Here is a 12,551-nt window from a genome sequence, read left to right as displayed (position 1 = left end):
TCATGTGGGTACGACAATGGTTGTCGGTGTACTGGCTGCTTACCCTCGTGATTGCGTGGCTGACTTGGAGCTGTTGTCACCTGTCACTGCCCAGCATCACGAAAGGGTACCGCATGCATATCCCTAGCCCCAGAAAAGATCAAAATTCAAACTGCGGATTCTACTGAATACATATATTTGCGCCATTGTAACGCTGAAAAATCCTAAGTTGAACCACTGAAAGTTAAGGACCGTCGTAACAGGAAATGTAAATTCAAACTGCTTTAGGTAGGATGTAATTCACGGATTGTTACAGCTAAAAACTCCAGAGGGAGGGATGGCATCAGGCATGGCTGGGAATGCCGTCTGAGCTTGATAGGTCTCTCCCTCTCTTGCTTGGCTATACTCTACTCTTCTTTGCATTAGCTTCACTCTCAGTAGACCCCCCCCCCCCCGGCAGTTTCAAGTCAAGCTTCTGGCAACTTTTCTTCCCAGAAGGTCCTCAAAATTCCTAGCCTCATCAGACTCACTTAAGATATGTGGCAATCTCAGTCAGCCTGTGTGCCAGGGCTGGGTGTATCAATCAGGCCTTTCTTAGTTGCAAGGGATAGGAAAGCTAAATTCAAACTAAAAATTCTGAGGCTGGGTCTCTTGTCTGTCCCTAAGAGCCAATGGCAGGGCAGGGAGAAGCAGGCCAACGTCTCCATAAATGAGCCAGTCTGTGGCCTCTGCCTCTAGCTCCTTCCAGAGGCAATGACTATGTAGACAGACCGGGGAGGGGGCAATGTGCTGGAAGGGAGGGCTTGAAGCTGTGCTTACATGGCATTCTATATACAGTTGAAAAAATCCAGATAATAATGGAGAGAACCTAATGGATATTAACGGGAGTTGGAGAGGGGCGAAAGACCCCCCTCAGTGCCACCCCTGTAGTATATTTAATTTGTGGGGGGAAGCAAAAGCCCAGCAGGACTGCCGGTGGCCTAGCCATGTCCAAAGCAGGCCCTGGAGAGGACTTGCTCTTACCACACACACTAATTATTAGTCCCCACTCATAGATCAGTTTAGGATTTTCCAAGTCCCAGGCGAAGACGCGTAAAGTAACATTGCCCCTGTTCAATGTTTTCTTCCATATAAACGTCCAGACCTCAGTCTCATGGGGGAAACATCATAAGGCAGTTTCATAGTACCCAGCTTTGATCTTTATGCCCTAGTAAAGGTGTAGTTGGCCTTACTGGGGCTCAGAGTCATGTTCTTCCACAAGACTATCAGATTACTACTTGTTTTCCGTTGTGTGTTCTTTTAGGACCTTACTTTGTTTTTACTTGTTAACTTCAACGTTTTGAGGGAGGGAGCCGATGGTGGAGGTGAAAACTGAAAACGGTCAGTCAATGTCCTGGGCGCTTGATCCGTCTTTCCCTCTCACCCAGAAAGATTTTGCTGCACTGGGAAGTAAGGAGAATAAAATCTTGACTGTACTCCTACTGAAGAGACTCGCTCATTGGGTTTTGCTCCTCTGCTCCCATCTGTCTCGAGTCTTGTTGTTTCTTTCACTCTGAGCATCTCCGCTCCAAGAAGGCATGAACTTTTTCTTTCACTTCCTTTCTTCTCTGGGTGATGGCCTGACATCACTCTGGGAAGGAGGCTGAAGGTTACTGAATATAAACACTGTCACTCCTATCTGGCTTAGGCAGAAAGGTAGGCTGGGCACCCAGGGGGTCTGGAGGTAGGAGATGCCAACCATGGTGCCAAGGCCTCAGGAGCCACACGTGCGCACGAGGGCTCTGTGTCTCTGTGCCTTTACATACTGGAGGGCACCGTGGAGGACGCATTTCCTCTGGAGTCGCCATTAACCATCTACCGCTCTAGGAGGATGAAAGGTGGGAGTGAGTTGGTAGTGGAAGTCGTTATGGGGGAGAGGCCATCTGGGGTCGGCAGAGGGCTGGGTCTGCTCACGGGAGTGGCCCTGAGCCGAAAGAAGCCCGCTGGAGTGGGCCGGAAAGCCCAGGGGTCAGCCGGTGCAGCCCCAGAGAAAGCGGTGGGCTCTCAGCCCCAGAGGAGGGCAGCCTCCCGCAGCGAGCCACGGGGGGGGGGGGGGGGGGGGGCGAAGGGCGCCTGCGGTGGTGGCCCGGTGGGCTAGTAGGTGGGGACGATCCTCTGCCCATCCTTCACCGCAAAATAAAAGTGGCTCGCGAGATCCTTCCCTCACGCCCCCAGTCGTGCAGTGTCCAAGGATGAAAACGTGCTGAAACCCCCCGTGGGTCTGGGGAAAAGCGCTGAGGACCGAGGAAGATGGTTCCACGCAGGCTGCGGGTGCCTCCAGGAGCTTGGGGGCCGGTCCCGCCGCGGCGCCTTCTCGCTTCCCTCTCCCGAGCGGCGGCGTGGGTCGCGGGGTGGAAGCGGCTGTGCACGGGGATGCTCTTACATAACCGCCCGCCGCGTCCTGCTTCCCCGCGGGGTGGGCGCCGGGGGACGCGCGGGAGCCCGGGCCGCCGCTGCCCCCGCGGGGAGAGGAGCGCGAGGAGCGGCGGGAGGAGGGCGCCCGGGGCGGCGGGGGAGGTGAAGGTCAGTGGGTGTGAGGCGCCGGATCCACACCCCCTCCTCCCTGTCCCCTCCTTCCCTTCCTCTCCGTCCCCCTCTGACGTCTGGAGCTGGCAGCTCGGCGGGTTCCGCATTCCCGACCCCTCCCCGCCGCCCAGGGGCCGCTATATAGCCGGGGCTGATGCAACCCGTCCCGCCGCCCGCCACAGCCTGCGGGAGGGACGCTCGGCGGCCGCGACGGGGGGCGCTGGCGGCGGCGGACGCTGCAGCGGCGGCGGGGCTGGCGCCGCGGCGGCTCCCGGGCCGGGACGGGCCTGGGCACCGGGCGGAGCTCGGCGGCCGGGCGGCAGCGGCGCTGCGTGGGCACGGCGCCTGCAGCCGGGCCCCGGCCCCGGGGGCGCCGCCTCCGCCCGCGGCTAGTGCACGGTGGGTGCGAGGGCGCGCGCCGGGGGCGCCGGGCCGGGCGGGGCGGGGCGGGAGGGGCGCGCCGGCCGCGGGCACCTGGGACGGCCGCCCCCACGCGCGGGCCGGGGCGGGGAGGCTCCAGCGGCCCCGGGCCCGCCAGCGGTCCCGGCGGGGGGCGCTGCAGCACGGGCCCCTCCCGCCCGGCGCCGGGGAGCCGGCGGCCGCCTTGTTGGTTCCCGCCCTGGGACGGGAGGCTCCGTCCGCTCCCGGGGCAGCCTGGGCGCTGCCTCCGCCTCCCTCCCGCGCGCTCCTTCCCGGTGCGTTTGCCGGGAGGTGCTCCCCTCGGGCGGCGGGGAACGCGGGTGAGTGGGGAGAGAAGTGCCCGGGGGAGACGGGAGGTGGGGGTGCAGATGGAGGCCGAAAGGCCAGGGAGGTGCAGGGTGCTGGTGGTGGAGGGATGACAGGGACCTGCTGGCAAGTCGTGCCGGCCCCCACCCCGCTCCCTGGGGGGAAGCGCGGCTCTCTGAGGGCCTGGACAGGGGCTGGGGCTCTCGATCCAATGAAGAGGGTTCTCTCGGGGCCACTGCTCCCGGGTTCTGGGTGGGGAGCGAGCCTGGGGGCGGCCCGGGGCCCCTTTGGGCTGCCCCTGGCTCCCAAGCCAGGTTACATAAGGAGGCAAGTCTGCTAGGTAACCTGCCCCTCCTCTCCTGCCCAGCCCAGAAGACTCTCTTCTGCCCCGCCCCTCAAAGGAGGTTGAGGGATTGGGCCACAGGGCCTGGATCCCCGGACCCCGGGGTGGAGAGACCCGGGCTTAGTGGGAGGGGCTGGGAAGGTGGGAGTCCTTGGCTTTTCTGCAGGGATGGATGGGCCATCCTAGCGATTGGAGATAGAGGTTGGTGGAAGAGGAACTCAACTGACCCCTTGGGTCAGCTCCCGTTACAAAGTTGCCTGATCCTTGCTCAGTGTAAGGCTCTCCCGACTGGCGTCCGGGGCCTGGTTCTATGACCTGAGCACATGTGCTCAGGGCAGATGTGCTCAGGTCTCTCCAAAAAGGGCTTGCAGACCGTGTGGGTGTGTGTACTCAGGTCTAAATCTTGGTGGTCTGTCCTCAGGGTCTTAGGTTGAGGAGCATCCGACCTGGAGCGTTAAAGCATGATTGGATGCCTGCTTGTCCTTTAAGCCCTTGCTCTGAACTGTGTTCCCAAATCATCTCCCTCCCTGCCCCCCCACCTCCCTCCCCTGAGGGTTTTTTAAAACACCTCCCATTGCTTTCATCTTTCCAGCAAATCTGGCTGCAGCTTGGATGGATGCCTTATCTTCCTTTGCAGGTTTCTAGGGGAGAGTTTAACCAGGTATCAGGTGTGAGTGAGCATGGCTCTGGCTTTATATAAACCTGAGGACCGGGGAAGAGAAGCAAGATCTATTCTCGTGCCTCTGGCTGGTGAAGGTTTTGCCTTGTTTAAAACAGGGGCGACAGATTTCTGAAAGACTCTTCTGTTCCTCTTCTTCTTTGGCCTTGGTTCAGAGCTACCAGCAGCTCCAGAATCTTCCTGAAGAGCTGGGTGCTGTGAGATTTGAAGGGCTGTTGGAAGGCACGGGCGTTGGGGCCTCTGACTTTCCTCCTAGGTTGGTGGCAGCCACCTCCAAGGAGAAGTGTTGATAGGTGCCAACAGGGTCCCCTAAGGCAGGATTTGGACAAGGATCTCTCTACTCACTCAATGCCTCGCAGCCCAGGGTCTGTTGTCTGCCCCACCTGTTTGCAAGACCTGTGGGCAGCTTTTCCAACCTGCAGAATCCTTGCCAGGGTTCGAAGGGCTGGGCTCTCTGGGGCTCGTTTGTTTGTCGTGGGGCTGCTGGTGTTGCAGTGGGCTGCCTCTCTCCCCCGTGTCTCCGTTTCCAGCTCGGCCCTGGAAGAGAGGGGCCGGTGCCATTCCAGGTTGGCCTGCTCAGTATTCATTCTGCCCCAGCTCAACTTGAGCAGCCAGGGCCAGGGCTGAGGGCAAGCTACATTCTTTTCTGCTTTTCTGCTGCAGGATGCAGTTTGCTTTTTTCCATGTGAATGAATTATGTTTGAAACCGAAATGAGAGGAAGAGAAAAATAGAGTGAGTGTGCACGGGTATGTGTGTGTGCATACCTATATAGGCAGGGGGAGAGCAGCAGGCACATTATTTTTCCATTTTCCTTTAATTAAGGCTCTGTGGAGGTGTGTTTGAAAACAGAGGGTCTCCTATGCCTTTGAGGAGGGTGAGAACACTGTTTTGGCTGCGTCCCGGGCCATATGCAGCGTATGGTGGCCAATGAAACTGGGCCTGGCTCGTTCTGTTGCTTGTCTTGGCAGTCGGTTCCGTGGCTTGTGTTACCAGCTCTGGAACTTACGGGCTGCCAAGCTCTGTGTGCCTGTGTGTGTGTGTGTGTGTGTGTGCGCGTGCGCGTGTGTGCACTCTTGTGTGTGTGTGTGTGTGTGTGTGTGTGTGTGGTTTGGCCTCTCGAAGCTCCGCAGAGACAAATGCCTTAGCGACCCAAGGTTGGAATTTTCAGTCTGTGTTTCTTTACACTCATTTGCCGGCTGTGGGAGGCCCAGTGAGAGCCCCCCATTCTGGGTTTTTGTTGTTGTTGGTTTTTTTTGTTTTTGTCTGTTTTCTTGCTGCAGCCCATAGGATTCCATTTGTGGAGCTCCATTTCCAAAACTTTAGTTGGCCAGTGGCATTTTTTTTAAGGGCCAAGAATTTGTCACCCGTCACGTGCGTGTCTGTGTTATGTATCATACTATGAACTACCGACACCAATGAACGCGCATGGGGTGAGGCGGGAAGAGAGGATAGAAGGCTTGTCCAGTGGTGGTACCTTCCCAGCTCTTTGCTGTTTGGGATAAGGATCTTGGCAGAAATGCCTTACCGTGTATTTATTGAGCACCTACATTAGGCAGGGGAGAAAGCTGTGTTTACAGGCGGGGCCTCGTTGGAAGCATTTCTCTGGTCTCCAGGGAAGAACCTTTCCTGCGGGGAGAGGTTCCGGTTTCCTCTATGGGCCCGGGTGGCCTTGCGAGGATCGCTCATGCTAGTGTGTGCCATGCCGCTGGCTTCCTCTGATCGCTGCCTCCCCTCATTCCCTTCTTGTGAGGATCTAAGGTCTGTCCCTTTCTAAGCAGCGTAGGGATACCATAGATTGAAGGACACAGAAGATGCTGGCCCTCTGCTTCTGGGGGGAACACACTGGTGGTGCCTTGCCAGCCATCTAGGCAGCTGTGTTCTGGCCTCCGGAGGAAACTTTAGGAGAAGCCAAGGCAGAGAGACATGTATTCTGCCTCATCTCTACCCCTCTGTACCCAGCATTGATCTGCCCTCCTCTGTTTCTCTGTTGCAGTAACGGCCTGGATGCAGGATGGTCTTGCCCCTTGGAGTTTACAGCTGGAAAGTGGGACAGCAGAGAATCCTCTGGGGAAGAATCTTTTTCACAGCCCTAGGAAAGGGAGATCAGTGCTAGGTGGGAAATGTGCGGAAGGGATGTCGACGGGTCACCCAACACTAGGGTTCCTCCAGGAAGGAAGGCCTTCATGGCTACGCTGACTTCACGCTCACTAGGTGCAGGCGTTGTTCCAGGTACTTTCCAAGTATTAACTAATTTAATCCTCTCCTCCGCCTTACAGGCGAAATAGCGTTATTTGTTATTCCCACTTTACAGCTGAGGAAAGCGAGATGTGGGTTAGGGAACTCTCCCAGGGTCACACAGCTAGTAAGGGGCAGACCTGGGATTCGCTCTCACATGTGCTCCCAAGTTCCTCTTCCGAACGTGCCTCGCTCTCCTGACTGCAGAGCTGAGACAGTTGTGCGGCCGCCCCATTCTTAGTCTTAGAGATTTCTCCATCCTTTCGTTCCTTGCCTTCTGGATCGGCTTATCTTTTGGAAGCTGAGTTACCCACCTCGTTTCAGATTCCAGGAGACAGATCATTCCAGATGATTCCTTAGCTCCCAGCACAGGTCCGGTATTTAACTCTCCGAGATTCACGATAGTTAGTACTACGTTTTGTGACCACTGGCCTGGAACCTTTCCGTCTGCAACCCCCCTCCCCTTCCTGGCCGTGGACTTCTGTCCTCCACACTTTCCTCCTGGGAATCTTCCCAGGCTCTGGCTCCCAAGACCTCTCACCCCCTCTTGCTGATTCTCAGGTGCTGGCTACCTGCTCTTGACTTCTAACCCCACTGGGGTTCCTGGGGCCTGACCCCTGAGCTCCCTTGCTCCTTGGCCTGCCCCCACTCATCTCCACTTTCTCTCGGTGCTGAGCCTTGCAGCCTCGGGTCCTCTGCATTCATTGTGCGCCCATCCCGGGCTCCCGATGCCAGCCCAGGCCAGCTGTTTGCCTGGAGGGGGGCTGCCCTTCTCAAAGAGGCCCAGGGACTTTAGAGCCTCCCTTAAACTTTTATTTCTGTGGACAGAGAGTCCACGGTGCAGATCCTAACTTTCTCTTAACTTACCCCCTACCGCCTTTCATCTGTCTTTGCCATTCTGGACGAAGATGAGGATGATTGGACACTTTTTAACAAGAATAGCCCATTATGAGCATGACCCTTCAAAGCAAGACTATTATTTACTTGTAGATGTTTCCATTAAATCAATGATATCTTACACATTTACATATAGGAAACAAGAGAAGAAGACAAGAGAGGAAAACTTAGGTTACCTCTGCTTTTCGTTCTTTTGGCTGAAATGACCCTCCATGTTAGCATCTTCCAACAGGGCCCATTTTCTGGAATTGAAGTGTGTTGTGGCTTTTCTTGGGCTTGTACAAGGCAGCGCCCCACCCTGTGCTCCTACAAGACCCTGAGTAAGTCAGAACAGGGGGGTACAGCCGTCAGATCTTTGCTTTAGGTTCTTGCCTCTTGGACCCATCGGGTCCCTATTTCTTCCAAGCCCGCTTTTAAGGGAGCTGCCTCACACCTCCCCAGATCTTAGGCTCCGTAGCAGCTTAGGGTCTACTGTGACTTCCTGGACACGTTCTGTCTTATTCATGCCTCCCTTGCCAGTCTCATCCCCGATCTGTGCATTACCCAGCTTTTCTTTATTGGCTAGTTTCCAAGCTGTTCCTCGTCAATGTCCCAAATTGCCAAAATCATTTGGGATTCTAGGCCCTGTCTTTTGAGGTCAAGCCCCATTTTCCCGTTTTGGTCTTCTGCAGACATGTAGAGCCTGCTCTTTATTTATGCATCCCAGTTACTAACAGAGACTTGAAGGGTGTTTATCTTCCTTTCCGACCTCCGGGGCCCTGAAGGGAAAAAAACTCTGGGTTCTTCCCCCAAAGCTTTGAGTGCATAGTTCTCCTTTTCCTCCTAAATTGTTTCCGTATGGAACAAGAGGTTTGGGAGATGATTTCACCTCTTGTCATCTTTCCTATGTCTTCCTTGAAGTGGGTAAATTCCTCCTGGCTGTTGCTGGTTCCTTGCCACTGCCCCCCCCCCCCCATTTTTATAGATCCCTAAATCACATCGAATTGTTTTATTTTTCAAATCGCCAAAGCTACCTTTCAACCTTGGATCGTCAGCCGGCTCTTTCCAGTTAGTGAAGACTCGATTCTGGAAGGGAGCCCCTCCTGCTCCTGTGACCCCCCCCCCCACCCCCACCCCCAGAGCCCTGTAGGATGATTTCGTGCTGGTGAATGTCAGCTGTTGTGATTGTCTCCTAGGAATGGCATGTGTTAAGGACTTTGTGGTTTGTATCTGAGCATTTAGGGGCACCCTTGTTGGGGGGGGGGAGGAGAGAGAGGGGGGATGTTTGCTTCTGCAGAGGAAAGCCTGGTGTCTGAGCCTCAGAGTGAGGCTTGTCACTGGGATGGGTTCACAGGGGAGCAGGAATGGCAAGAATTTATGGGGCTGCTGCTCCCAGGGGTTGGTTGCCCCTCCGAGGGGGTTCCACAGTAGCAAAGAATCCATTATATTTTGGGATCATTTGTTAGTGTCTCATTTATACCATCTGTATGAAAATAAACAGAAGCTGCAAGCAGAGACTATCATTCCCGGAATAGAGTGGGGTCTGGCTTGCGTCTCTTCTCGAGATGGCTTAGGCAGGGAAACATACAGAAGCCTCTGGAGTATTTTTCTTGGGGTCTACTGTGGGAACAAATAATCTGGAGGTGGATAACAAACATCTCAACTCCCAGAGACAGATCCTTACCCCAATCACGGAAGTTTGCCCCGCCGTGAATTTTTTTTTTAATCATTTGTTCATTCATTCATTTTCATTTATTTATTAATTCAGTAAGTATTTGTTGATTAGCCTTTCTGTAATCAAGCATCCTTTAGGAGCCACTGACTCCTTGTGGCATCAGTTCAGGTCTGGCAGAGGGGATTTTGTAAGGCCTGCTCCTCTCCTGAAAAGGAGATGTGAGTTTCTTTTGTCAGGCTGGCTCCAGTGGCCTGAAATCACTCCCCTCTGCCTGTGAGGTGTCCACATGGCTGGGCCCAGGCATCATTTTTGCTGCATAGGAATGAGTCCTTACGTTGGCCCCTTTTGTATTTTCCCTGGAGGAGGCCCCGGGAGACATGCAAGCTGATCCACTCCACCCCAGAGCTGCCTCCTGGGGTAGGAAGCTGCCACCTTCTCTGCATTGCAGACCTGCCTCTGGGGGCGGGGGCGAGGGTGACTTCAGTCCGGCTCAGGTTTAGGGAAGGTCACAGTACACTGACACACCACAAGCAAGATGTCTGAGGGGCCATGTCCATGTCTGGGATCTCACCCAGGAGGGTGTTCAGGGAGCTTCCTAAACCTGGATCTGCACTGAAAAAGGCAGAATAGAGGGTCTTCTGCTCAAGAGAGCAATCCTCCACTAGGGGCTAGTGTCTCAAAACCCACCATTAAAATGTCATTCCTGGGGCGCCTGGGTGGCGCAGTCGGTTAAGCGTCCGACTTCAGCCAGGTCACGATCTCGCGGTCCCTGAGTTCGAGCCCCGCGTCAGGCTCTGGGCGGATGGCTCGGAGCCTGGAGCCTGTTTCCGATTCTGTGTCTCCCTCTCTCTCTGCCCCTCCCCCGTTCATGCTCTGTCTCTCTCTGTCCCAAAAATAAATAAACGTTGAAAAAAAAAATTAAAAAAAAAAATAAATAAAATGTCATTCCTTCTGCATTAATCTCTCTTGAATGCCAGGAGGGGAAACAGAAAGGACGGGGTGAGAAAGCTTTGGTTCTAAAACCCAGGGACCAGGAGTCCAGCCCTGGCTTTTCCCCTGTGTGACCTTGGGCAAGTTGTTTAACTTCTCTGAGCCTTAATTTCCTCATCTGCAAAATGAGGATGTGGTTTAGATAAGCACAGGGCCTCTTCCAGCTCTAAGACTATAACTTGATGCGAATGAGTCTCAGATCCTTTTCTGAGACGGCCTGGGGGACCCTAGGTGCTAAGGAGGGCAGAAAGGTGTGGGATGGGAAGGCAGGGCTGAGGGCCCCCCGGTGTGGGAGGGTGTGGGAGGCAGAGCGGGTGGAACACAGATGTAGGGCCTGGGGCACCAAATGTGAACTTGGGTGCTAGGCAGGGAACTCTGTACAATCGGCCTTATAGGCAGATGTGGCTGGTGTGCCGAGGGCAAAATGGTAGGTCCCCTGTCCGCTTTAAAGACAGTGATGTCCAGTGAAAGCCTTTGTGGTTAGAGGGTACAAATCCCTCACATGCTTTTCCCCTTCAGAGTGCAGAACCTATTGAGAAAGAGACACGGGGTTGGATAGGGAACCAAATTTCACCTTGAAAGCAAAACAGAGTTGGAGAATGTGGGGTGCACTTGTGGCCAGAAGGGGCTCCCTGGTGACCCCCTCTCCCACAGTTTAGACCCGGCAACCTGAACGGGAACAAGGGATCGTGGGTTATCCCCGAGGGCCACTCTTGCGGGAGGCAGAGAGCCCAAGGCAGCGTGGCCACGTGAGAATTGTGGCCAACAGAGAAGTGCGTGCAGTGGATGTCACATCTCCCCTGTCTCGAGAAATACCTCCTTCTTCATGGGAAGAGACTGATGGAGATGGAAAGATAGGTCAAAGCTCCCCCAGGATTTCCAGGACAGTCAAGGTTTTGATTTTACAGCCCTATGCAGAGGTTGGGAAGGGGGAGAGGTTCTTCCTGGAGTCTAGGAGCAGATTTATGATTTATAAGGCTGTGCACATTTGATCTGCATATTCTCAGTGCCTCCTGGCTCCTAGGTGGTCAACAATTGGATGGGTGGATGGATGGATGGATGGATGGATGGATGGATACGAGCCCTATGGGGGACCAGATGGGTCTGACTTTTTTGGCAGACATACTTTCTTCACTGCCATCCACACCCTGAAGTGACCGTTTCTTACTCGCAACCTTCTCCCAGCAGAGAGAAGGAAGAAATAAGAATTCCCTTGGTATTGACCTAAGTTATGTCTTTCTTTCATGCCTGAATCTTTCTTCCTGGCAGAGCCACAATATGTGTTTGCTTTGAGAATGAAGAGACCAGGGAGGACTTTTCTGGTCCCGGGTGCCACTGGGAAAGCACACGCTAATGAATTTCATCTCTTTGCCTCAGTATCTTCCTCATAGATGCCACATGCACACACTCACACACACACTTACCTTTAGCTCTGATTTGCTTCATTTCATATTCAGGGTGTCTTAACAAGAATGCAGAATGGGATGTGTGATTTGAGGGGAGGCACCGTGCCAGACCAAAAATAGCTCCCTCTCAAACAGGTGCGAAGGTGCTTGAAATCTCACCGTTATAATCCATTTTCCTTGGAGGCAGCATGCTGCGGTTTAAATCCCAGCTACCCCAGTTTTAACTGTGTACGGTCTTGAGCAAGTTATCTTTCTCAGCCTTGGCTTCTGCCTCTGCGTAGTGGGTCTGACTGTGTCTCATGGGATTACCGCAGTGCCGAGCACATAGCACATACTGAATCAGTGTGACCTATGTCTGGGTTAAGCATTGCCTTCAGTGCCAAAAATAATGTTGCTGGGAGTTAACTGATCAGCGTTTCCCTCTGTGACAGAATGAACTTAAGGGCAGGAGGAATGACTGGGTGGGGAAGGGGTTTAGAGGAACATTAGTGAAAGAAAGGAAGAGGGCCTGGCAAGGGATGGGGGCTTAAGCCCCTCATGGGACCTCTCACCTGGCTGACAGCACGTGTCCTGATCTTCTCGAACCCACTCCAGGCTGGGCTGCCGCTCCTCCTGCTATGATGCCTGGGCAGATTCCAGACCCTTCCGTGACTGCGGGCTCTCTGCCGGGGCTCGGCCCCCTGACCGGACTCCCCAGCTCGGCCCTGACAGCGGAGGAGCTGAAGTACGCCGACATCCGCAACATTGGGGCCATGATCGCCCCTTTGCACTTTCTGGAGGTGAAACTGGGCAAGAGGCCCCAACCCGTGAAAAGTGAGGTGAGCGAGCCTTGTAATCCCCCAGGCAGAATCCAAGGGTAGGGTGCCTGGGCCAGAGCCCCAGGTCTAGCCCCAACATTCGCTGAGTGACCGAAGCATTGCTGTTCGGTGTGGGCTCTGAGGACCAGTATGTCCTATGTCCCCCTGCAGCTTGTTAGAGATGCAGCATCTCAGGCCCCACTCCAGAACTGCTACATCAGAATCTGTGTTTAAAACAAGCTTCCTGCCCCCGCCCCGGAGGATTCACGGACATGTTAA

General features: G+C 54.7%; 1 protein-coding gene across 4 annotated transcripts in view; it reads left to right on the top strand.

Annotated features, from left to right (window-relative positions):
- The first annotated feature begins 1,715 nt into the window (after positions 1-1,715).
- Positions 1,716-12,551, top strand: part of JDP2 (Jun dimerization protein 2) — a 38,883-nt gene continuing 28,047 nt past the window's right edge. Inside the window, exons 1-2 of one of the 4 annotated variants that reach the window (XM_086709243.1) lie at positions 1,716-1,856; positions 12,070-12,293. In XM_086709243.1, coding sequence (XP_086565369.1) covers positions 1,850-1,856; positions 12,070-12,293 — 231 coding nt within the window. In that variant the 5' untranslated portion in view covers positions 1,716-1,849. Of the gene's footprint in view, positions 1,857-2,715; positions 2,944-3,039; positions 3,285-3,306; positions 6,523-12,069; positions 12,294-12,551 lie in introns of those variants that run through there. The other 3 variants (XM_086709242.1, XM_086709241.1, XM_086709240.1) reach the window with 3 other exon arrangements.

This window comes from Puma concolor, chromosome B3 (assembly GCF_028749965.1).
Source record: "Puma concolor isolate L17-30 chromosome B3, mPumCon1.1.hap2, whole genome shotgun sequence".
Classification (NCBI taxonomy): domain Eukaryota; kingdom Metazoa; phylum Chordata; class Mammalia; order Carnivora; family Felidae; genus Puma; species Puma concolor.
Note: the sequence above shows the minus strand (reverse complement) of the source record. Positions and strands in the feature narration are given on the sequence as shown.